General features: G+C 41.0%; 2 protein-coding genes across 2 annotated transcripts in view; one reads left to right on the forward strand and one right to left on the reverse strand.

Annotated features, from left to right (window-relative positions):
* LOC143214446 (uncharacterized) overlaps positions 1-27,477 on the reverse strand; it is a 142,227-nt gene that overhangs the window by 36,995 nt on the left and 77,755 nt on the right. Inside the window, exon 2 of the mRNA XM_076435527.1 lies at positions 22,432-22,596. Within this exon, the coding sequence (XP_076291642.1) occupies positions 22,432-22,596 (165 nt within the window). The remainder of the gene's footprint in view (positions 1-22,431; positions 22,597-27,477) is intronic.
* Positions 10,276-14,058, forward strand: LOC143214124 (uncharacterized). The gene is given in 7 exon segments (XM_076434772.1): positions 10,276-10,470; positions 10,533-10,900; positions 11,000-11,275; positions 11,352-11,508; positions 12,728-13,444; positions 13,809-13,919; positions 13,997-14,058. Coding segments are annotated over 7 exon segments (1,788 nt in total). The 5' UTR covers positions 10,276-10,373.

Here is a 27,477-nt window from a genome sequence, read left to right on the forward strand (position 1 = left end):
GCTGCTCTGTCAAAGCAAAGCGGAAACCATCCTCCGTCCCCTCTGTTTTCCAGTTTTCATGGAAACTGCAGCCTCCGGGGCTAATTTCTCGATCTCTCGCGCGCGCGGAGATCAAGGATTAAGCAGCGCCGGCCATTTCCGGTACACGAACCAGACCGCATTACCCAGTCGCCGCAGCACGAAACGCGGCAGAAGAAAAACGCGCCGGAAGTCCTCCGGAGAAGCTGGAGCTCGCGATACGAAATCTCTTCACCGCTGGAACGGGATTCCCGGAAAACCACGAGCCCGGTCTTCGGAGCAGGTTCTCGACGTTTGGAAAAATCCTGTCGTCTGGATCGCTTCAAATTCCACTGAATTCCTCGGTGTTATTTACATCCCCCAGGTACAGTTTCCACCTGGCCGTGGGAACCGCAGGTGATAGGAGAGCGATAGCTTGCCGCAAGTTTGTGTTTGTGTTTGAGGAGCGGTTTCGGCGGAGTTGTCGACGTCGACGATTTTAAGCGGCCAGACTGGAAGCCAAACGAACCCAAATGTTTCGCGAAGGAGGCCTGACCGCGATCAAACCTTTCACCCTTCCACCCCCCCCCCGCAGACGCTCCATCGAATGATATTTCTTTCCTGTTCTAGCGGGAAGCCGCAAAAAGCACTCCGCTTGATAGGATCGCACGGCATCCGCCATTGGCTTCCCTCGCGGCGGACATCTCTCTCGCAAATGGATCCTCCGAGGAGCTGGAGGATCCAGGTCGACCGAGTTGTGTCGGCGATCTTCGAAACTCACCTCGATCCTTCATGTTCCACTCGGTTTTCAAGTTGATCGAGCTCGTCAATTTATTCTTTTAAATGAAAATTGTTTGTTTGGGATTGGCTGCGTGTGACGTCACATATTGATATGCAATCCACAGCGCGGCTGCCTATTGGTGACTAATCTAATCACCGCTAGATCGATAGTCGATCTGCGCCTCGCCTCGCTATAGGCTGTCTCCGTCGGAACGATTACACTGTCCAACAAATTTCAACTTTTCTTATGATTTCAATATACTGTTGGGTCCTTCTTATAGAGTTTTTTGCGCTGATTCCGAATCTGTCCTTAATTTTTCTCCTATACGCACAGTTTTTGAAAAACATGGCTTTGAAAAAGAAACATATTTTTCAACTTTGAACAGATATTGTGATGTTATTATAAAAGATATTGAATTGTTCTTTACAGCAAAAGATTCTGTAGACTTTCCCGAATACATTGATATCCAATATTAATACATTATGATTGTTTAAACATGTTTAAACAATGTTTAAAGACGGAGAGACGCCACTTTTGCACCAATTTTTGAGGATATTTTTCAATTTATCTCAAAGAATTAGGGTCCAGCGGAAAATCGAACTATACCACGCGATAGAGTGTATTGTGAGGAACACAAATATCTTATTAGTATATTTCAAAAGAGCAGTTTTAAAGCCGCTCGAGGTAATCCAACGTTGGTTAATGAAAAGTAAGATGCAAGATCCTTGAAAATTCTTCGAGCCACTGAGACTGACTCGGTCAGCAATTTTCATCGGTGTACCAGGTCATTCAGAAAGTTCGCAGCCTGACACATAGATGATATTGGTAGCAACAAAAACATATCGTTATTGAAAACATCCGTCCTTGATGTGAACATACCATACATTCCAAATCGATCTGTCGAATAGCTTGCTTCAGGCAGCTGATTAAAGTAGACGTCACAGTGATGGGCAATAAATAAATTTATTTCAATAAAGAATTATTTGAATAGAAATTTGAATAACAAGCTATTTGTTCGTCGTCGAAATCGCCGTCGTCGTTTCACCGTCGCACGGCGAGGTGTAACGGTTAATATTAAAATTTTTTTTTTCTCCTGAACGCACAGTTTTTTTTTAAATTTGTTTTTTAATATTGCATTGTCATGCAGTTCTGAGCTATGTTTAAAGTTTCAAGTCTCTAGCTCATCGGGATGTGGTTTAAAATTCGATTACAAGATTTGACGCATACAATAATAATAACAACAACGACAAATGATGAAATAGACATGAGATACCAAAGTTTGTCCAACAGAGTTGCAGAAAAAAATGGTCGGTCCACTCAGAGTGACCCAGTGACCAAGAGCCTTAGCAGCGAGGAACAAGGTTCTACGCGCTCTCGGTATGTGGCAGAAATTCGATAGATTCGAAGGTGGAATCTGGAGGAATCTCGCGACGGATGCACTCCTGGTGTCGGTGGCTGCATCCCGATTGCAATTCCTGCGTTGGCGGATCGATGACGCGTACATAAAAGCTTGCATATCCTTTTGAAAACGAGACCGAGGGCCACAGGCTTGTTTCCACCCCCGTCGTTTATCCAACCGCAGCTCGTGCTTCATTTCCATATGTGCCTATGCACACACCCCCGCAACCCTTTTCTCTTTTCCTCGATCCTCGCGCACAGGAACAGGCATTCAAACGAGAGAGACAAATGAAAACATGGGGGAAGAAAATTCGGGAGGGAAGGAGAAAGAGAGAGGGGTCCCTGAATTCCCTCTTAGAAGCCAGGGGGGATGGGGTGCTTCCACCCCTGCGAACGACACGCACAAATTTCCCTCGGCGGAATGCAATCCGTGTTAAGACGTCGCGAAAACTGAATTTTCTCGGGCACTGATGGAAAAAACGTCCGTTCTGTGCGTCCCTGCTGGCGGGATACATCTTGCGAAGACGTGGCATGTGCGAATCTCGCGGAATGCGGAATGACATTCGCGAAAGAATTTCATTTCTCGAGAGAGAAATTCTTGTTTGTAAATTAAACAAGCTTTAAAGTGTTTGGGAATTAGTGGTGAGCAATTTAGTACAATGTGCGTTATCGATCTACTGTTATCTAAGTAACTTTTATTGAATATAAATCAATAAAATGGGAAAGGTGCAAATATGATTTTTAATATTGTAGCTATTACAAAATTAAACTTACTGCTTGGAGATTCTAATTGAAGGAACTTAACTAATTTTAAATAATAAATAATGGTGAATTTGTTGGAGAAAAATTAGAAGTAGCTATCCTGAAGAATTCGAAAAAAGAATTTGATCGTTGTTAAAGAACCAGTTGCAACTTCAGCTTCTGCTATATACCAGTCTGTTCCACTTTGTATTCATACGAAATTTTATCGTTTTTGGAAATCTCTGCAATTAGAACGACGGTAGCTTGAATTTGGGCCCCGGTTCGAAACTTCGACGTAATTATCAGGCTTATAGCGTCGCTGTAGGATCGCTCTACAGACTCCGGAGAAGGGAAGACGAATTTTGGAGCCTATTTTCGGCTGGCGATGCGGGGCGGAGACGCGAAATTAGGGGAGCATAGCTGGAAATCGGTAGTGAACTCTCGAAACAGTGACTCCGGAAGAGAGGCAGTGTCTCGCGTGGCTGGCGCGTCGCCAATTTGCGAGCGGGCCAGCTAGTTGCCAGCTGCGACTCGACAGTGCACCGTTTCAACAAAACAACTGGTCGTTTTCGAAAACTCGCAGGAGGGAGAGCTCAAGCCCAATGCTTTGCATAATTCGAAGGGGAAGCGAGACGCTGCGAAGGAATTCTGGCCGACTGACTCTTATCTTATTAATTCCCTCTCTTTTTCACACGCTGGCTTCGCAAATTAATACACCTCGCGTGGCTGCAATCCTGCCTTTCAATCTTATTTATTAACTGCTGTATTCGTTTTGTAATTAAAATGCTACTATTTCTCAAAATCATATTCATTGTTCACTGTTTTTGTAGAAGGGTACACATAAACCAACGCTAAGACTTCGACTAATCAAATTTTAGGACATTCAATTCGTTTTTCTACAGACGAGAATACAAGGTTTAAAGAATACAGGGACCAAAAATAACAGTTATTCTAAAATTTTCAACGATAAAAATCATTAATAAAAATAAGATAATGTACATAAAATATAAAGAAAAAAATTTGAAGAACAAAATGATGAAAAAATGTCGATTTTTATAGTTTTTGGTTACGAATAACAGTTATTAGTGTCCAAAAGATTGGATCCTCCTCGATAACTGTTATCGATGGAGAAAAACTGTTTCGATTGCTCAAAGCAGTTATCGATGAGAGAAGTTCATTTCGATCACTCATGACAGTTATCAATGAGAGAAATTTATTTCTATCGCTCATAACAGTTATCGATGACAGAAATTTATTTCTATGGCTCATAACAGTTATCGATGAGAGAAATTTATTTCGATCGCTCACAACAGTTATCGATGATCGAATTTCTTTTCACTTATTCATAATAATTATTGACGAGGAAATTCATTTTTATTGCTTATTTAATTATTGAGTTGTCTACTCTTTTTCGGATGGAGCAAGCCAGTGAAATTCATTGAAAAATTTTCGTACAACAACACGAATCAACAGACCGTAAAAACAACACAAAGTTTGTTTGTTTGTCGCATTAAATTTTGATTGTAGCAATTAAATTTACGAATAAAAAATTTATGAAATAATTGATTGTCTACCATTTGGAAGTTGTACTATTTCATAATAACTATTACAAATTTCTTTCATCAATAACTGTTACGAGCGATCGAAATGAATTTCTGTCATTGATAACTGTTATGAGCAATCGAAATAAATTTATCTCATTGAATAGCTGTTATGTGCGATCGAAATAAACTTCTCTTATCGATAACATTTACCAACAAGTGACAAAATTTTCGGTTACTTATAATCCTTATTTGTAACCAATACGATTTTAGTCGATGACATACTTGTTATTCTATGACGTTTTTTCGTTTTGGTTATAACAGTTATGGTCCCTGATTTAAAGTGTTCCAAATTCATCTTCAAAATTCCCAGAATGCATTCGTTCCTAAATAACAAAATTGTTATAGATGTCTATTTCCTTGGGCCACTATAAATTAATTCGAAATACAAGGATATTGCACTAAAATCGTGAAGCTCAACAACTACAATGTTACAGAACATTTTACAAAATTTTTGTCCATTGTCGCAAGGCTTGAACAACATTTCCAGCGTTGCACTAATCGCGCCCCAGTCCATAAACCATTCCACGTGATTTTCTCCGGAATATTGTATTCAGCGGAATTGAATGCGGCGGAGACAGGGCTGGCGTCGCGAAAATTGAAAAGATGCCTGGCCGTCGTAAAAACGACGCCGACGATGGAAAAAAGAGGGGTACGAGGGGAGGGCGGCAGAGGAAAAGATGAAAGGGGGGCGTACGTCTTTGTGATGGGTACACGCAGATTTTCGCGTGCCCGACACTTCGCAACTGCGCGCAATTTGCGACGCGCAATGCGACGACACGACGCGACACGACGATGTGATGGCGTCGTCGACGTCGTTGACGAGTGCTCGACGCCTTTCACCAGCCTGTCGACGAGCGGGGGGGACGAGCCCCATGCTCGATGGAGAAACGCATCGTTTTCAATGGAGAACCCCCATCGTCTCTTCACCCGTCTCTCTCCTCCTCCCCGTACGACAACCCCTTTTGTTTCCGATCGCGGAAAATTAAATCCGCGACGAACACGGGCCTCAATGATCACCCCCGTGAAACCCTCATTTCTGATTATCAAGTGCGTTAATTGCGGAAACCCCCGACGAACGCGAAACCAACGTGGCGAAACAGAAGAAACGTTGACAAAGGTTCATATATTTTTTACCATCTCTTTGTTGCATTTCTGATTTTGTTCTAATTTTTCGCTGTTCCCTAGGTGGTTGCTAAATGCTGGAAGTCGTCCGATGAAGAGGACGTTTTGAAACACCGTGGGAGTTCGATGTTGCTAACAAAAATCGTTAATTAGATGAAGGAAAATCAAATTATTAATTTGAACCCAATGGTCTCAGAAATATTGTCTCATTTTTACAGGAACAATACATTTTCTTTCTACATTAGGAAATGTCTTCCACCCTAAAAATGGAGCAAAAATGTATAATTGAAAAACCGTGTAGAAATATTACCTCGTTTTTATTGTATTAAGAAACCCGTTCGTGTGTCCTTTTCTGAAGATGGCTGCCAGAAAAGACTCCGCCACCATAAAATCCAGTGCGCGGTTTAACATCGTCAGCACATAAATCTTAAATTCAACGAAAAATCGCGGGCGCTTGGTATTCCCGGCATTCCCGGCATAAAATGTAAATGATTTTTTTCCAATTTCCCGTATACCGAATATGAATTCTGTTTCGACTCCGATAAAGCAGTAAATTATTTGCCGTAGCATTCAAAACATTCATTGCTTCTCCGAGTGTTCTTCTCTCTCTCTTCCACTCTCTCGTTCGTGCGCCGCTACCGTTGTCGAGCATTCGGAAAAAACGGGTTTCCCATCAATTTTTTATTTACTCTATCGCGCGTTCTATATTCCTCCGCGGCCCGGGGAAAACGAACAAGCAACCCTCGTGTACGCTCCGCTTTAACGTGTACCCGTCGTTGTCCGGGTAAACGGATCACGGTCTCCCGCCGCAGGGCAAACTGACACGTATGAATTTAAATACATTTCCATGGAAACGTATATCTCCCGAAACACACCGTGTGCCCACGACCGATCCCGATCCTAAAGGACACTGCTTTAGTGCATCCTTGGCCTTTTCATTTCGACTCGTCGTGCCCCCCCGCGAGCTTCAACGGGGTATTTCCAAGTCATTTTTAAGAATTTTTTCCAGCATTGGGATTTTATACATACAGGGTGTTCGCGCTATCATTAGCCAGCGTTTTTCTTGTAAATAGTAAATAAGGTGGAGTGGGGTAAGTGCGCCCTAGTTTTTGCAAAGTTGGACTTTAAACTGATGTATTTTCAGTCTGCTATGTAAAAACTGAACGCTCTTGGTATCAAACTCTTGCCACAGTTATTACTGATGAATTATGTAGGATTTTAATTTTGCTGGAAAATTATCATTTTGATAGGATATTGTACAAAGTGTCAACTACTATGCACTTGCCCCGAAAATGGGGCAAGAGCGTCTCTGAGAGTTAAAAATATGTACTTTCAAACCTTGTTTCAAGTGCTAGGGGAAGAATGATTAACAAGCCTGCTATAAAATGCTCCTTATTGCATTAAATTATATTGTTCAGTTTTATAGTTATCCATTTTTAAACAAACATGTACTTTCATGCTGACATATGAAATATGAAAGGGGATACAGTGATATTATAACAAAGTTTAAAAACGCTTTCGAACCTTGTTTCAAGTGCTACGGGGCAAGAAAAGAATTATTATCAAGTCTGCTACAAAATGCTTTTTATTGCATTAAATATATTGTTTAGTTTTATAGTTACCCATACAGTACGCACTTACCCCACCGTGATAGTACGGACTTGCCCCGTGTAGTAATATTTACGGGGCAAGATCATCTTAGTGTTTTTCCCAATAAATTAAAAAAAATACAATAAAACCGGTTTATTTAATGTAAACCTACATCAGTATTTGTTGTACTTATCTAAAATAACAACACAGAATATATTAATAACTTGTAAACTATTGCAACATTCAGGGTAACTTCGAAGTTGTACGTGTACCTCTCGCAAATCGTGACTGTTTGGCATTGGTTGATTTCAGCGAGGAAAACACCTTTATTCTTGAGCGACATCTATGCAGAATAGTTCATACTAACTTATACTACATTAATAAATACAAGTTAGAGAAATTTCGTTCGTATTATAATAAAAATAAGCAATTAACGGACTTGCCCCGTTGACGCACTTACCCCACTCCATCTTAGATTTTATACAGATACATACCTGACTAATGAAATTTATTCTAGCCTTTCCCAAAGAAATGTCCTCACAATTTTAATAATTGTAAAATAAAAATCCGACCATTTGATCTTAGTAGGTTCAGCTAAAAATCATGATGTGTTTTACAAAATGACTGTAGCACGACGGAAAGACAAATGCACGAATTTGAAATATTTTGGTTCGCGCGATAACAGTGTATGAAGATCCGCGAAACATAGTTACACAAGCGAAACGTTGTCGGCAGGGCTGGTCCTTTGTCCCCAATGGAAACGATGGGAACAACGGGAGGAGCCCCGTGAAACGAGGATTCGCCACGACGACGACGACGTATTAAATAAACCGAGCCGGGTGCGTTTAAGCGGAGTTTTGTTCGGCGAGACGGTGCTCTTTTGTGCGAGGTACGCACACACCATCGTTTCCTCCGGCTCGTGTTCCCCATCACCGGGGCGCGACTTATGGGTTCTGCCGGAAGCATCCAGACGTTTCCTTCTATTTTTGTTTTATTCAACGGTGATCATGCGTCGACGACGAAGCGAGACGAGTGGCTTCGTTTCCGCGGCTCGTTAAGCCCGCCGGAACTCACCAGCGCGAGTGATCGAAGCCCGTCGTCGACGATCAGCGAAGGATCCATCAACGATCCAATCTTTCAACTGAACAGTCCGATGGCCCGTAGGGATGGACGATGCAAGCTGATCGGTTGCTGAGGTCAATTTTACCGAGTTGTGGATGCCGGGTGCGGCGTAGTCTGTGTTTTACGCGGATTTTTGCGATCATGTTGATGATCTAGAGATCTGACGGAGCTGGCAGATGCGGAGAGTGTGTCGATGGTCGGATTTTGTTTTGGCAGAGCTAGTTTAGCTGGGAGATCATTTTTCTCCCTGGGGTAGCTGGATCAACAGTTTTTATGACGTTGCAATTGTTTTTTAACAAATGTGCAAGCATGTTATGGTTGATCTGAAGTTTTGATTCGGTTTGACTGGGAGATCAATTTTTCCAGTGGGGCCAGATTGTGCCAGTGTAGCACAATGTGTAGCGCTGCAAATGTTTTTTAACAATATAGTAGAGTTCTTCTTGATCGTACTTTTGGAGTATTAAGGAGATAATGTTATCGGCGCCAGGTTCGATCCGTTAAAAATATTGGGGGAACGACAGATGGTGTTTCGTCCTGGAATTTTTTAACAATGGTTGAAGAGTACGAGATTATGCTATGTTTCATATGAAATCGATTTAGTTTGATTGTACCGCAAGTGTTCACTGGGATATCGACTTTCTTTAGTAGACCCGCAGTCGATTTATCCATTCGATGATATTCGCGATTTCGATCGCTCCCTGCCAGTACAAATGAATGGAAGATTTCGTTTAATTAGATTTCCTCCCCGGCCACAGCCGAGTGAATTTGCATGAAGATCGCAGTGACGGATTAACCGACGTTAATTTTCAGACCAGCGAGGGGGAGGGGGATTAATTTATTCACGGATGGGAATCGTTATCGGCCGGTCGGTTCGCAGGAGAAAAAGAGCGATAAGGTTTCGATGCCGAGTGTGCAGACACGTAACTGGCTGAAAGCCAACCCGGCCTGGCATTTGGGTCAAACCAACCTGCCATCCCATTCCGGTTGCTCGCGAATTCCTCCGCAACTACCACCCCCGCACCGGGGGGTTGACTGCGACCATCCCTCTTCCTCGACACTTCTCTCTGCCAACAGATACTCGCCGAATTGCCGATACTTTCTCCTGGTCCCCCCTTTCTCACCCCGGAGAAATCCTGCCGATAATCATTTCGTGAATATATTCTATGGCACCCCTGAAACCTCTGCTATCCACCATTTTTGTTCGCGGGTTGCTCCTTTCTGCGCAATCACGATTTTTATTACTCTGTTACATCTAGCGTGTGTCAATTTTCAACGCGTCGGTGTGAAGAGATCTCAATCTTGAAATCTGTGGTAGAATCATTCGCGAGAATAATTTTTGAACGTTTTTACAGAGGTTTCAATTGGTAGCATTTTTTAGGAGAAATGGGTCCTCAGTTTCTCATTTTTTGCAGGATGTAAATATATCTTGTTAGAGGAAAAAGAATCATGGCGTGCGAAAGTAGAATCTTCAAGCTCTAAAATCGGTTCAAGTTTATTTCTGTACGATTGTTTTTTACGAAATTAGAAGAGGTTAAATATCGTAAATTTTTGTACTGCAGGCTAAGATTACGAAGAAACACCTTTATGATGTACTTCACAGCAAATCAATAATGTAAATTACTTTAAAACTTGTAAATTGCAGGGAAAATTATATTGTAAAATTTCTCGAAACTAGAATGCAGCGGATAGGCAAAAGAAAAATTAAATAAAAAATGTAGCAAAACATTTTTTTACAACCCGCCATCTAAACTAGTAATCAACTATCCCCCGACCATAAAGAACCACTTATTCCTATCTCATCAATTTTTCTGCTGTCCGCAACATCATTTTTTAATAAACTCATTTGAATTTCCCGCGCGAAATTCGTCGGGAATGGTTCAGCCAATCAAATAAATCGTCTCAAGATGCTGCAAATGGATGTTCAGTTGCGATCGACGAAGCAGCCCCAATTTTGTTGCCGGAGTGTGTAGCTTTGTTTAAACTAATTCTTTGGTTTAATATTCGTCTGACGAGACAAAATGGAGGCCGAAGACATTTGCAGCGACCCGGAATGCTTGAAAATGTTGGAGACCATTCTGAACGTGGAGATAGAAGCGGCGGAGAAGACTTTAAGCTGTAGGAAAATCGTTTTACGTTGTTTTCGATGTTTTTTTCGAAAATGAATATAGATTTTTCAGCCTTGGAAGAACAGGCGAGAGGAGCTAAAGCAACAGCGCAGACATATTGGCACCAGCGAAGAGAATTGCAGGAAAAACTTCGAATTTCGAAGGAGAACATCAGGATTTTGACCATCGGCATGAATCAGTATACACATTTTTATTTAAAAAGTTTTCAGCCATCGCAACGAGTACCGAATACCAAAGTTACCGACTGAATTCTTAATTTTTTAACTGTTCATAGACAGAAGAAGTATAATGCCGAATTAGCCAACAAAATAGAGCTGGTCAAGCTCAACATGGACGACGAGTTCAAGGCCAGACAGGCAGAGTCGCAAAAATACGAGGATATTTTGAAACAGTACGAAAACACACGCGAAGACTATCGTGTATGTTCGTTATATTAATTATTTAAAAGAATAAAGAAAAATGTATGCTGCATAGGAAGACAATTAGGATTCTCAAGATTAAATTGTAACATTTTGCAGGCAAAGTATGAAGAATTTCCACTGGCAAAGGCCAGAAGAGATGCACAAATGGGGCTGAAGAAGATCCAAGTCGAGAAAATGATGGTCAACTACAAAATTGAAGAATTGAAAGATATGTCACGACAGAAGCAAAAAATTGCTTGGATGATATTGCGTGGGAGGATCGTAGAATTTGCCAGAGTTGTGTTGAACAACGTGGCACGCGATCGACAGTTGGCGGAATTGAGTGAGACCATCAAAAATCGTAGGGAGGAACTTAAAGCTGTCGACGAAGAGGTCTCGATAAGAAAGAATCATTTTATTTGACTTTATATTCTGGACAATTTGATTAATATTTTTTGAGGGTGTGTAGATAGCTATGCAATTGAAGGTGCAACAAGAGAAGAAGAGGATTCGGGAGCTGGAGATGCTAAAGATGCCGCCACCGAAGATTAATATGTCTTACATGAAGTCTCGCTTCAGAACCAGCACGAGGGAGGATTGGAAAATTAATTGCGAGGATTCCCTAGGTGCTCGTTGGATGATTATACCAGTTTTTAGGGGACACCACTTTTTTGGTTGTTGATTAAATTTTTTGGTCCGAATTGGGTCGATATTCTGGCTTGATGTTTTCAGCAGGCGCTATTTTTATGGGATGCTATGATATTATTAGGGGCGTTATTTTTAGCAGATGCTATTTTTAGGGGATTCTAATTTTAGCAGGTGCTACTTTTAGGGGATGCTATTATTGGGGGACGCTATTTTTAGGGAATGTTATATTTAGGGGTTGCTGTTTTTAGGGTGCGCTATTTTTAGGGTATTCTAATTTTAGCTGGTGTTACTTTTAGCAGTTGCTATTTTTAGGGTATTCTAATTTTAGCAGGTGCTATACTTTTGGGAGATGCTTTTATTAGGGAACGCTATTTTTACGGAATGTTATATTTAGATAATGTGTTGTATTTAGGGGATGCTATATTTAGAGGATGCTATTATTAAGGGCGCTATTGTTTGGGGATTCTAGTTTTAGGAGGTGCTATTCTTAGGGGGCGCTATTTTTAGGGTATTCTAATTTTAGCAGGTGCTACTTTTAGGGAACGCTATTTTTGGGGAATGTTATATTTAGGGAATGTGTTGTATTTAGGGGATGCTATTATTAGGGGCGCTATTTTCAGGGGATTCTAGTTTTAGCAGGTGCTATTTTTAGGGGATCTAGTTTTAGTAGGTACTATATTTAGGGGTTGCTATTTTTAGGAGGCGCTATTTTTAGAGTATTATAATTTTAGCAGATGCTATTTTTAGGGGTTTCTAATTTCAGCAGGTGCTACTTTTGGGAGATGCTATTATTAGGGCATGCTATTTGTAGGGACTGTGTTGTATTTAGAGGCTGATATATTTAGGGAATGCTATTTTTGGTACACTATTACGTCCTCTAATGAGCAACACATTTCCTAAATTAATTAACAATATAGCATACTGTTAAGCATCTACCCCTTCCTCTCTCATTGCACTGCAACACTGTCGTAATGTGCCACGATCGTCATGATCAGTACAAAAATCCTTCAAAGTTAAAGTCAATAGACCTACTTATAAAGTAAATTACTTATAAAGTAACTAACCCATCATTTCGATCAACTGGCAAACACAGTCCACCCTCCAGCCGCCCAAGCAACTTCAACTTCCCCGAGCTTCCCCCACTCACTTAATCATCGATCACTCTTCAGACAGAGCTATGACCTCGTGAACCTTTAGATTCCATATCCGTGGACACGATGCTGGAGGAAATGTGCCTATCGGACGAGACCTCGCTGGGGGAGCCTCGTGCGCGATCCTCGTTCCTCGAGGACGACAAGAACCTCGAGGAAGAGGTGATCGATACCGGAAGTCCTTACCCGGCCCAGGACGAAGAAATAGAGCAGGAGGACGCGGGACCGGAAGCGATCGATACGGCGGACGAGAAGCCGGGGACGCAGCCAGATCCGGAGGAACATCCTGCCAGAGATAAGCAAACGTCCGACTTGGAAGAAGACATCCCTCCGAAGAGGATCAAGCTGGTGACTGATGAACCAAGAACATGGAACTCGCCAGCGGCTACATTGAAAGCCCCCGCACAGCTTCCGCGAAAAAGCCAGCAGCTTGATTTATCTCGTGGACCCAGAATCACCAAGATCGAGACTGTCCGGTGCAACTTGCCCCAGAAACTGCACAGGGACGAGCTTAATCGGTCAACAATGACCCAGTCGGGATACCCCATCAAGGCTGCAGAGAGTTTTTCCTCGAACATCACTGTTCGATTGAAAGACGTTCGACTGGATCTATCACCGTCATCGAGGATCTCCAAAACGGAGGCTTATGAAATGTCTCCGATGTCGAGGTGCGATCGGGTCAACCCTGCTAGCATGTTCAGTCCTGGCTATTCGGAGAATAGCCTCAGCTTCTGCGGGGCTAAAAATTTTGAGGATTTGAAAGGTACGATCTCCTGGAAGATGCTGAGTTTTAGACACCTTTGGGGTGGTAGTGGGCCTCGAGGGACGAAGAACTAAGGAGCAATGCGAAAAGTGGAGGCCCTTAGCTCTTCATAAGCTCGGGCATCAACTGCTCAGTAGAGGGGGTGGTCCATTGAACGTCCTGGGGCGGGGGTGGGTGTTTACGGGGGTTTGCCCTCGGTTTTAGCCTACCCCTTAACAAAAAGAAAGGCACCTTTTTGGCTGTAGATGTCTTAAACTTTCTAAGTATGTTGATACAGGTCCTGGGAAGTGGAGAATATGTTTTGTTTTCTGACAGGACCTCGATTAAAATTCATTAAAAATAATATCATGGTTTTTGTCCACAGATGATCAGATATCACTGTTCGAGGGATCTGACCATGGTTTCAACCCTTGCTCTCCCAATCCTGCTAGCATCAAGCAGCAGCCTCCTGTGGCTAAAAAGAGCGACTTTTCGCGTAATTATTTTCTTCGTGATTCTGCGATTGCACACACATAATGCTAGATTACTAAGTGTGCTTTGTTTTTATTGCAGAGATCAACTTCAGTAATCTGCTGAAGGGGCCCGTCAACAAGGGGAGCAACAAACTCTTCTAAATAATCGCTTTTGTGTTCATGTTTCCGACGCTTACTCGAGACAATCTGATTTTTCTTTAAGAAATTACTAATTTAGTTTCGCGGCGAAATGCAAAAGACAATGTTCTGTCGAAAAGTTCTATTTTGTGCGACAAATAAAATTCCACGTATCGAAAGTAGTCGGATCGATGTAACAGGCTTTCAAAAACAAAATTTCTTTTTTGGGCCGTGTTATTTCAAAATCGTGTATCAAGTCAGGAGCTGGTCTGTATCTGTTTCTGCATGAAGAGATTCGCACGATCGTTGATGGGTTGCGTTTCAGAGGGAGAGGGAGACGGTCTGAGACGCACCGTGACTAATATTCGAGGGAAATTACGCGTGCTCAGAGCAGGCAGGGGTAATTTCCACCCTGAACTACATTGAAAAGCGTCTCGGCTCACTTCCGTGCTAAGAAACCGGGGAAAGGAAGCGGAGAAGTCGCGGGAACGAGGAGAAACCGTGGATGGATCGTCGGCCAAAGTGAAAGAGAGACCAAAAGAGCAAGAGAAAAAAGCGTGAGAGAGAGGGAGAGAGAGAGAGGGGTCGAGGGAGGAAGAAAGACGAATACTCGCTCTGGCGACAGAAAGTAGGTCCTTTAAAGCATCCCTTTGTGAGGCCACTCTTTAAAAACCGTTCCAGCCGACGTTTAATCCTCCTGCTGGATGTTTATGAATCACTTAGGAACGAATGCCCGGCTGATTAGCCGCATTGATAAACGGCCAGCTCGCCGGTTCTGTGTAAAGATCGCGATTAGGTGAAATTCAGGCTTTGTCTCGATGAGTTTCCACTGTTCGAGGGCCAACTGGTCGAATGGAACTCGAGAGTGGTCTTATAATTGGGAGAAAGTTGAGAGCCCTTCCTCGAGAACACTTCCGCCATCTTGAATCGCACTCTCGACCACCACTTCCGCGGCCATATTGGCTTGTATCGGAGCTTAAATGCGCGGCTGTTCCTCGTCTAGCTCACGGGGAAATATTTACTCGAAAGAGGATGGAACACTGAGGTGACCGGTTTTTGTTTATTATAAATTAATTGGAAGGCGTAAACTGAAACGTGGGAATACGATTCGCGATCGTAAAAAGATATTTATACACGGATTAGTAAACCGGTGACGATGATTCAACGGAAATCTGATAGCGGGCAGACGTCTACAAAAATGGCGGACAAGCTCAAAATTGACGCGATCTTCGAGAAGCTAATTTGCGAGGATCTCTTTTAACACATCTCTTTAAATATAGGGTTATCCAAAAGTACCTTTAGGATGTTGAATGAGAATATCTGTCAAACGCCATGTTTGTTTCTTGCCACTTTCTTGTATTTCTAATCTACAATGATAGATAATTTTAACAATGTAGTCGTACACGATTGAAGTGTACGTGAAGACACAAAAATATCGTAGAAAGGAAAGAAAAAATATATTTTTTGTATGGCTGCATTTATTTTAATGCTTAACTATTGATTAGAAACGAATCAAATTTTATTTCATCTAAAATTTAACGGGTAACATTCATATTTTATAGACTCTGTTAGAAACCTTCATCACGAGTCTGGCTCGTCAAAATACGGCAAAGGGTTTAAACTCGGGTTTACCAGCCCGCGAAAGTGCCGATCGTAGCTTTTATTTATTATTTACGGAGGACGGACGATGACGAATTTTACAACGGGTTATCCTGTAATCTTGTTTGCCTTGTAGACAGAGTGTACTCACCTAAACAGTATACTAACCTCCCTTGGGACGAGCAAACCGTCCGATATAGAGGCTCATTAATTTTTCCGTCTGCTTTACCTCCCGTTGTACGAGCAAACAAGCAAATATTTTTCCGCACGCGAATTTTTCCTGCTGTGCGCGTCTCGGACGACGAATTCCCAAAGAGTTTCGCGTGTGTGGTACTTGCCGGAAAAATTTCGTTGAAGCTTCGTCGAATGATCGACGCGATAAATCCGACGCGATTGAAGGGATCGGCGCCGATAGACCCCAGATAAATCACACGAAAATTAGAGGATCCGCGGAGGATCCGGCAAAGGGATCGACAACCCTCGTTTCTGCGCAAGCAGCTATGCTGGCCTCGCGTTTTATCACCGTCTGTCGATAGCAGCCTCGTCTGACGTAGCCGGTTGGCCGAATATTCTCTCGATCGCGGTTTGTCATAATTAGACGTATGGTTTTTTCACGTACTCTTGAATCTACTCCTTTAAAATCGATATTGTTCTTCTTATTGAGCCCAATTTTTCCATCTATTCCGACAATAATTTTATAACAGAAGAAATTTTGAACTAATTGCTGAAAATTTTGGGGAAAGATATTATTAATCATTTAGCTGGATTCGGTATTTCATGGAGTACCAGGAAAAAATTATTTTCTACTTTTTAGTGTATTTTAATGTAAGCGTGGTTTCTAAAAAGTCTCTTTTACATATTTTATTTTCTACTTTTATCGTCATCGGAAGCAAGTGTGTATACAAAATTTCAGCAAGATTGGACTATGCGAAGAGGTTTAAAATTCGATTACAAGATTTGACGCGTGGTAAAACAAGCGTGGTAAAAATGTAATGGATCAATAATTTGATATAAGATATAAGAGATAAGAAAATAGTACAATTTTGGACCGAATTTAGTGAAAACTTAAGCGATTAGGAAAGAAAAGTTCTGCCAGAACCGATAAGATTCGGAGAGCGTCCCGAGGACTTGAAGACGGGGGGTTCGGTTAATAAATAGTTTACGAACGGTGGTCTAATGAAGATTGTTTATCGAAGCCCTGTGTAAGCTCGTCCCGAAGCTGGAGGACCGTCGAGAGAGTCAATATCCTCGGGAAAACGGTTAACAAGATTAGAAGTCCTTTGCGATTGGATCGATATTGCCGAACTCGGACGCGTGTGTAACTAGTTGTTAATAATATTGGCTCTCTCGCGGTACCAATTATAATTAACGCTAGACTTCTAACACACCGTTAACTCCAACATCTCGCAAAGAAACTTCGTTGAAAACTTCTACAAAATATTTCACGTATTTTATACAGGAAGCAGAAACACAATCGATGGGTGATTCTGCATGTGAAAATAAGTCGAAAGAAGGCATTTTTTCGTTTGACGCCTCGTTTTCGAGAAAATCGATCCATATTCAGTTTTCTCGAAAACGAAGGCTCGGATGAAAAAAAGGTTATAACAAATTTTTTCTCATTTATCTTTGGAAGTTTCGTCGATTCGAAGCTTCGATTCGCTGGTCTTTTTCTTGTTTTTTTTTCGTGGAACGGCGATCGTGACTCTACCATAAAAGAATACGGCGGCAGCTGAACCGTATGCTCGATCATAAATCATCGTTATCGCAAAGAAATATACAAGGGAACGAGCGCAGTCACGACCGCAAATAAATCTGCACGGCGTTTAGCCGCGGCGCGCCGCGTACACGCACAAACGAGGCTCGTAAGTTAGGTTAATTACGGGCGTACACGGGCACGTCGTGCGATTATGCTACACCGGGAAACCGGAAACGGATCAAGGTCTTGCCTGGTCTTCCACGGAAAATACCCCGGGGCACTTCCAACAATCTTCAACGAACATTTATTCCTGTAGTTCCCTCGTCTTCTTAATTCAGTGGACCGCAATTAATGTTTCTGGACCAATTCATTATTTTATCTATGCTTTTGAACGTCACGGCCGTGTTTCACTAATTCAGTGTGGTCCCAAGACTTTAAACATTTTTTGATATCCTGTATATAATTTTTATTATCATTGTTTTAGGCTGTATTCGTTAATTATTCTATTCTGAAGATTTGATGCATTTATGGCAAAAACAAGTTGGGGCAATTGAAAATAGAAGAATATTATTTTCAGTTTATTAAGACGATTAAAGCAAAAAATAAATTTCTGCGTATCTTCTGCTACTTGCAATTGATTCGAAACAATTTTTATTTTGCATAAATAGTAAAAAGGCGCTAATATTCCAATGTCAGAGTTGGGCATTAATCGATTGAAGTTTTAATCAGGATTGATTGATTAATGTGTACGATTAAAAAAGGTAATCATTGAAACATCGACGATTCATTCAATCGATTGATGAAGTTAATTGTCAATCGTTGATTAAAAAAAGAGATCATCGGAAAATCGGAGACTGATTCAATCGATTGATGAAATTAATCGTCAATCGTTGATTAAGAGAAGAAATCATCGAAAAAAAAAACAATTATCCGATGGACGATTACAATTGAAAGGAATGTAATCGTTAATCGCAATTAACGAGTAAAGCAGCAATTTATTCGTGAATCGTTCATTAAATTTTTGCCGAACTCTGTCCAATGCCGGTGCAAATGGTGAAGCACACAGAGCTGTATCAACCTGTTCAATTAATTGAATCGGTAAATATTACGTTTAGCGGAGGCTGCTCGTATAACCTTGACATAAGTCGTCAAGGTCACCTTTCTGAGTAACCCAACAGCAACAATTCTAGAATCGATAAAACCGTTAGAGACGAATGAAAATTTCTCATTGTCTGATTAGCTTGAGAAATGGTTAGGTTCGTTCAGGGAATACCAGAATGATAACGGTATAATCATTCACCGATAAAACCACTAGACACCTAATTGCGAGCATAGGAAAAGAATCTCGGGAATCTCCTGTTCCAGCGAGACTCGGATAAAATTAAATCGGAGCCTAAAAATGGAGAGGTTTCGGAAATAGAATTTGGATCGTCTCCCTCACGACTGTTCGCGAATCCATTAGCCTAATCCGGTCGCATCGTCGATCGACGGGGCCCGAGATAGTTACAGGTCGAATAGATTCTCCGGAGGAAAATCTTCCTAGGCCGTATAACCAGATCGAGCACCGTCGTCGTCGGCGGAGATCGTTTTATCGGTGCGAGGTAGAGCTCGCGGAGCGCTGACTCGGTTTCCCATTTTTATGCGCCGATCGTAACTCAACCGAGGACCGAGATCGTAAAACGGCTCCGTGCTGCCTGATTCGAATGTTGCGCGGTTTTTATCGCTTAATGCCCTCTGGGAGGAAAGAAGCTGCCATCGAAGCTGATAAAACAGCTGGAGATAGAGAACGTTGCTTGGCTTGGCGTTTACCTCGGAGAACGCCGACTTCCGGTCTACTCTGGTTCGGGACAGGCCGATTCCGGTCACGTATCCGTAAAACCAGCGAGACCAGCCTCGCGAGAACGAGATAGAAATCTAGAGTCTGAGGGTCAGCGGAATTCCAAGGAGGAATTGTCACTAGGACGAGGCCCTCTTCGGGCAAGATGGCCGACGGCACCGGAAGTCCGTCTTTCAGATGCGAGATTTCGATAGGCACCTTTCGGCAAGTTGCTTTTATTCGGTTAAAAATTTCCACAATTCATAGGAGAATTCGTTCTTGTTCTACGTAGTGCTTCTTTTTCTTTGAGGTTAGAGTAGAGTATCATCCGAGCATATTCATTCAGCCATTTTCTTTCGACAGCTAGAAATTGATCTTGGATCAGATCGTCTTGAATCAATGCAGAAATATTTACATGATTTCTTGAAGAATATACACTGCTGTGCAAAAGAAAGAAGCACCCGGCCATATTTAATAGAACAGCGTGAAAAATCAAATGAGAGTAAGCTTGAAAAAGTTTGTAATTAGGTGTACTTACACATTACATTACGGATTATCTGATAATCTGACAGTTCACTTAAAAACATTCAAATTAATTTTATGCATTTTCCGTTGTTTAAAGTCACAGTAGAACGCATAATTTTCAGAGGATCTGTGACTTTCTTCTGCTAAACTGTTTTAATAATTTAAAATTGGGTACGTTGCATTTAATTAAACTTTCGAACAAAGAAGGTAAGCAACGAAACAAATGCTGGTAGCAAACGTGTTAAATGCAGTAAATCAATCATTGTACAATACAATTTCTACATGAAGATATTGTTTCTCATTACATCTTATAATTATACCGGGTGCTTCTTTCTTTCGCAGAGTAGTGCACGTCTGAATTGTCTTTTTCCAAACACGTTTTTCCTTATCGACTAAATTGTTCAGCACTCCGAACTTTTTCGACAGGTCGGAAACAGCTCGTTCCGATGCTTGGGCACTCTTGCCGCCGATTCGGGCCGCTCCATAATTAAGCGAAATCGTGGATTACTCTCGGGGCACGCCTAATGCACGCGCGTCCGACCGATATTAACGAGCCCGGGAAGTTCGAAGATTAAAGCGATAGCCGTGGTCGGGAATCTAGTTTTAAAGTCTACGTTCTTCGGCCGTGGAATTATGAATTTCCGTCTTTTATTAAAACCGTCCGATTTATTTTGTGTCCGGGCGAAGTCCTTCGAACTTCGAAATCGAGCCCCGAGCCTCGATATACATATACAATCGAGAGACTTGGGCGCGAGTTGAACGAAGAGAGAGAGAGAGAGAGAGAGAGAGAGAGGGGGGGCGACTACTTTCATAAACTGCATTCATAACGAGAAGTGGCCTTACTCGAGGGAAAGTTACGATAGGCAATAACAAACTTTCGTATTCTTACCGCGGCTCGAATGAATTCTCCCCGCGAGCCCTACCCCGAGTTCATTTATATCAATTATACCGGTTAAAGTAATTAAACGCGAGAAAAGAGGCGATTGGGGAGGGAGAGAGAGAGAGAGAGAGAGAGAGAGAGAGAGACGTCAACTTTTATTAAGAAGTTACCTATCGCAGTATTCCTCGCACGTCCCCGTCCACCGGAAAACTTTCCCCTCAAAGGGACCAGATACGAAGCGGAAAAAATTTGTTTCGAGCTCTCCTACGGAATTATCTTCTCTTCTTCTTTCGCCCGTCTTCAGCTAGATTAATGGATTCGCGGTTCCTTCGGTTATCTCGTTTAATATGTTCTTCACGGTTGTCCCTGGCACTCCCATTTTCGAAGTACACGAACAAAATCCGATTTGAAATGTCGAATATCGTTGTATAAAGAAATATATTAAAAAAAACTTCTTAAGAACCACGCTTAAAATAGAGAAAATAATTTTTTTAGGCATTAGTGACTATAAATAAAAGCGTGGAGCGCCCGCGAAGATTACGTCAATATAGTTTAGCGCTCCATGCTTTTATTTATATGTAGTCACTGATGACGAATAAAATTATTTTCTCCTTCTTAGTGCTTTTTAATATAAGCGTGGTTTCTAAAAAGTTTCTCTTTATATATTTTTTTATTTTCTACTGTTTAGTATTTTTTAAATGGAACGCAAGACACGCAAGATCCGAGAGACGACGTCGTGTGATTTAAAATTCGATTACAAGATTTGACGCGTACATCAACAACAACGACAACATCGACAACTCGGCAAGCTAATATAAGCGTGGTAAAAAATGTTATAAACTTTATGTTTCTGAAGATTTTTTGGTGAAACTTTGATCAATATGTTCGTCACATTTTGCTGATTAAAATGGTACCAAGCACGATACACTTTGGATCTTGTGTACCCGTTTAATGCACGAAACAGTGGAACCTCGACTATCCGAATTGATTGTTAGAATATCGGTGTTTCGATTGGATCGTCAATGAAACATGTATGCTCCGAATGGTGGCATGTTTGGGCTCGTTTTAGCCAGAGAAATGTCACAAATATGTGCATAGAAGAAATAATTCAAAACAAAAGAGTTTATATAATTTGAATATGAGCAGAGATTTCGAATGTTCGACGAAGAATTTGTAACTCTCAAGAGTATCGAATGGAATGAAAGATAAAAATAATTCTGAATAAGTTAGAGTAAGAAGGCCGTAAGTATCCGGAAACATTGGCAAAAGCCTTCAGCTAAGTATACTGATAAATAATTTATTATTATTCCAAGCCGCCACTGGGCAAGAAACTTTGAATCGAGAATATAGCTCGTAAAGTTCGCGTCCTGGTAAAAATAGTATTGGCTATCGGAAAATTATTATGCGCATAGATTACACGGTATCGATCTTTAATTTCCCCGGAGACGAATATTAATTGAATTATAGAACGATGGGTCACTTCCCGACACACTTAGTATTTCAAATAGCTCGTAATTCGATGATCGAGGAAACTGTTCAACTTTTTCACTGCCGCCCACACCTTCAACATCATATGTATATCTTCGAAACGAAGCGAGGTACCTAAACGATGATTAATCTGAAGAGAGTCCACGATGCAAGCTATCGATCCGTGCAAATCAAATTAAATACGCACTTGCATTTACATCGCAAAAAATTCTCAAAGTCTACCCTCCCGATTTTTTAAGGTTTGGTCATTTAGTTAGGATATTAATTTTTTTTTTTTTTGGGGGAAATGGGTGGCAGTGTTTGCTAGAAGTTTGACAGGCCTGTACGGGGAGGTGGTAGTTAGATTAAAAAAAAGTCTGGCAGGTGCAGTGTGGGAAATGATCGAGTACTCACGCGAACACTGACGAGGCTCGTCGGTTCCGTCGCCGCAGTCGTCGATGACGTTGCACACCTTGTTCAGGGCGACGCAGCGTCCGTTGCCGCACTGGAACTCGCTCTGCCGACAGGAAAGCACCGTCGTCGCCATGAGAACGCAGACGAAGACCGGCCAATGAGTGTCTAGAACCAAAGAAAGCTCAATCAGAACCCTGAAAAAAATGTCTAAAAGTATCTACACAGTCCGGTGTAGCCTCAGAAAATCGCAAAGTCCGAAGATTGTTGGCAAAAACATTCAGTTTGTCGCGTAGTTCTAAAAATTTTTGTCAAGAAGTAGCGAGCCTCTGTCGGAGGGCGCGATTATTTATTAAAAGTTCCGTCGGTCTTGCGAGCGCGTCCGCATAAATCTGTAACGAGATATTTTCTGTGGAAGTTCTTGTTTTTCTCCGCCGTTTCCCTGGGACAGATTCTGGGGATGTTTGCGCGCAGCAACACGAGCGCCATTCAAATCTTCGTCGAGCGATCACGGTAGAACGCGCGGAGGCATTATTTACGTAAGCAGGCGAAGTTCTGTCCGTCCCCGGAAGCAAACAACGCATCCGTCTTCATAGTTTCGCGAGAAAACGCGCGAAATTTATCATTCGGCTGCAGTTCCGTTCGAATAACCCCTCTCCGGCTCGAATCGCGGATTGATTTGACCCGTTTCCACGATTTGCTCAGGACTTCCCCCCACGACTACAGAAGAAGAAGAAGAATAAGATAAACGGTTTTATCCTTTGATTGATGGCGAGATGGATTCCCCCGGTGATTTATCCTCCGACGAATTCAACGCGGGCCACGGTGGGGAATCGTTCTTGGAGTTAACTGCGCCACCGTTCGCGAAATAAACAGCTTTTTCCACATTTTTTACCAATTTCTCTATCCTCGATTTAATTCCACGCTTTTGCGGTGAGATACGAACACTGGTATACTAGGAACAGTAAGGATTGTATTAAGGTCACAGTCAGAGTTGTGCAGAATTACAATTGAATTACTCCAGGAATTATAATTACAAAGTAATTGAATTATATTGTAATTTATAATTCAGATCTTCATTCAATTAAATTACAATGTAATTCGTAATTGCAATGAAGTACAATTATAAAACACATTGTAATTGAATTACATTGTAATTCAGTTATATCGTAATTCATAATTCAGATCTTCATTCAATTAAGTAATTGCAATTACAGTACAATTATAAAATACTTTGTAATTAAATTACATTAATTACGAATTACGATGTAATTAAATTAAAATTAAAAATTAAAGAATGATAAGGTAATAGGTAAGAAGAGGTTGAAAAATCCATGTGTAGGTTTCAAACAGAAGGAATTAATTATTTATAAATTTATAATATCCGAACAAAAATAACTTCTGCGTTACACATTTTTTAAATTTCAACCATAAACATGAAATAGCGTTACGTATTATGAAGGAGGACGAGGAATAGAAACTACGCCACACAGACAGCAAACAAGTATGTATACGGAAGAAGAACATAAAAAAAATATGTCGCACTTCTTCAAAGTTCTGGGCTATAATTTGAAGAGCTGTATTTTAATTATATTGTATTTCAATTATATTGTATTTGTATTATATTGTATTTAAATTATATTGTATTTCAATTATAATGTATTTGTATTATATTGTATTTCAATTATATTGTATTTGTATTATATTGTATTTCAATTATATTGTATTTCAATTATATTGTATTTCAATTATAATGTATTTGTATTATATTGTATTTCAATTATATTGTATTTGTATTATATTGTATTTCAATTATATTGTATTCCAATTACACATCTGATTAAAATACTTAGTAATTGAATTAATTGAAAGGTTTAAATTATGTAATTCAGTTACGACGTAGTTGAATTACTATATAATTGAAAATACAATGTAATTCAATTGCGTAATTGAATTACAATATAATTTCATTAGCACAACTCTGGTCACCGTCGAGTCAATCAGTATGAGAACAACCCAGATTCGAGTCCCCCACCATCACACCATTTTTCTTCGAATGCACCACTAGAATTCGTCATTTCTCAACGTTTTTCACCATTATACCTGAGAAATTTCAATTTACGAATTTTCCAAGAAAAGAGAAAATATCGTTTCCTTCGAACTTCCGTCGGTTTTTCAAGACCAAGAAAGAGAGCTTGCCACATAGGGTGGTGGTTTTTCCTCGGCGAGAAAAGGCTTTATCGAAAAAAGAAACCCATGTTTCTTTAGCAGGAGGTCGGTATTTCCCCGGAAAATTACCAGAAAAAGGAAAGAAAAGGAGAGAGAGAGAGAGAGAGAGAGAGAGAGCAGCCGAGGAAAAGTGGGTCACACGGGGAAAGGGTGTTTCGTAAAATAAGAAAGAGACGGAGAGTGAGTCGAAAGGCCAAGAATCGATAAGGAGCGGATATCGAGGCACGTCCTCTCGATTTCCGGCAACGTCTGAAACCGTCGACGACGTCGTTCGACCGATGAAGTCCAGATGTATATACATCAGGCACAGGGTTATCCGCAGAAGCTCAATTCCCTTCAACCCTTTCTCCTCTCTCCTCGACTCCTCGGTCACGTATCTGGTGTTTCACGATCCTCGTCGGTACGATCCCGTCAAATTAATTCCCTAAGCAGCTCGTTACACACCCTTACGATCCGAAATCTAGGTCGCGCATCTACGCCCTTATATACCGTCCCTTTACCTCGCGAGGACTCTTCAGGAAGGTCTGACATTCCGCGAAATAAATCACGAATGCGAGATTACCAGATATACACTAGAATGTAGTAATAATATTCTTTTATATTCAAGTACATATTCTAGTATATTCTTGTACATTCAAATATATTATGTAATAGTATAAGAATGCACCAGCTGAAATAGGAAAAGTGTGTGAAACTAAGTTAGAACAAACAACAACAGTGTACACTATACATATAGGGGCAATAGGTAAAAAAGAATAACAAACAATAAATAGAATTAGTATGAACAGCAGTATGTATTAGGTTGTTGCATATGAAATGTCCGATTTTTAGCAATGACATTAAACAAACGCGATTAACTACAAAATTTCGAGTTTCTTGATTGTATTACGGTAAAAATAAGATGTCATGGTTATTCATGTTTTTCATTTACAAGATTGTTTATCTTGATTTTGTAGTTCTCTTTTACCGTCAACGATTAGTAAGTTATTTAATCACCACATTTTGACTAAAAATCACATGAAAGAAATTCTAGATATAAAAGGAATGTACGACAGTCGCGTTGGTTGACGTTGAAATAAACTTTATTTAAAAGTAAAATTATACATTTAAATTAAAATTGAACGTAGGATGTTAACACTGAACGTACCAAGTTGTAAAAGCAACAGGCACGTGGTTGCATCATGAGAATAACAAGAATTAATTTATTTACAGTGCACGGTTCTTTTTAAATAATCCGCGTGCTCTAATAAAGATATTTAAGTCATTTCTTATGAAAGCATCTGTACAATTTCATTAATTGTGAAATAAAATAATCTAGAACCGGTCATTTGACCGGTCGTAGTAGGTACTTTAGTATTAAGGATTAGCTTTGTACTTCAAAGTTTTAATATAATAAACCTATAGACTGTAACAGCATTTCTTGATCGGAACGTTTTATAAGAGTCGCATTCTAAAATCGGACATTTCATATGCAACAACCTAATGCAAACCAAAGAAATGAATAAAAAGAATTAAAATGGCAATAAGCATTTATAAAAATTGCACTAGCAGATCTTCCGAGAACTCATAGAACACGACCGATAAATTTGATCGCCGGCCAGTGCATCGTTTTCAATGGACCTCGAGCGAGCCATAGATCGGTCAGATTTATATTTTCACGCTCCGTTTCGAAAGCCAGCTGAAATTCGAAGAGACCGTATCCGTCGGAACAAACCTGTCGGAAATTTAACTTTCCGTCCGGGGGAACGAAATTTTAATGCAAAGTCGCCGTAAGTACTTGAAACGTCGTCGTGTGCCAGCTAGAGGATCTGGTGGAAAGAAAAGGCGGACGGGGCGGCGTTTTCTGGACGTCTCGAGGACGCTTTCGCGCTTAAACTTACCCGGGGAGCAAAGTAGAATCGCATTTCCCCTCTCCCGACTTCGTTTTCCCGGCTTTCCAGCCAATGTCACGTAATTTCGCTGCTTTCAGACGCCGCGGCGAAATTTACAAAGCTGCCGACGCTTTCGAAACCGTCGACACGGTATTCCGCGATACTGAAAAATTCATCGCGCAACTTCGAACGGAGTTCTCCGTCAATTTTTCAAAGTTAAACCAGCCGTTACCAATTTCGGTTTACTCTCTACTGATAATTTCATTCATGCACATATTCGCTCTTTGACGAACGAATCTTAGCGACCTGACGACATTAGGCTCGTGTAGACCATTCCTAAAAGGAACTTTTTGCAGGCAGATAATTTAACCGTGTTTTCAGTACTTTTTAAAATAGTACAAATATTTTTCTTATAAGACTAACTTCAAAACAGCTGTGTGAGCTGTAATGATCTCTTCCTATTAATTAAATTCCTGCCCCCCCCCTCCGTTCACAAATTTATAAATCATCTCCACCACTAGTCGTGTTTCATGTCCCAAATAACTGCCGAATTCCTTCCAGAAAAATGATAACTTCGACACAGTAAAATCGTCGAAGCGTTCATCACTTTTCCAAGCGTTTCCGAGCACACATCCAAGAGAACTACATACGTTGAACGGAGCTCGTCCACGCTTGGTTCATCGGTCTCGCAAAGGAAACCGGTTCGCAAGTGAAATGAATTTTTCCATTCTAGTTAAACCGGAAGGTTCGACACTCGGTCTGAAATTCGACACGGTCGAATAAATAGTTGAGGCGCGTTTAATTCCGAGAGAAAAATATGCGATAAATATCCCGTGTATCGGGCCGATATATTCACTATCCAGGAGGTCGGATTCCAACGCAAAACTCCGGGAAAAGAGGGAGATAGAGGGAGAAAGGAAATGTTATTTGCCTGCTCCTCGATTTTTTT

This window comes from Lasioglossum baleicum, chromosome 12, assembly GCF_051020765.1.
Source record: "Lasioglossum baleicum chromosome 12, iyLasBale1, whole genome shotgun sequence".
NCBI lineage: Eukaryota > Metazoa > Arthropoda > Insecta > Hymenoptera > Halictidae > Lasioglossum > Lasioglossum baleicum.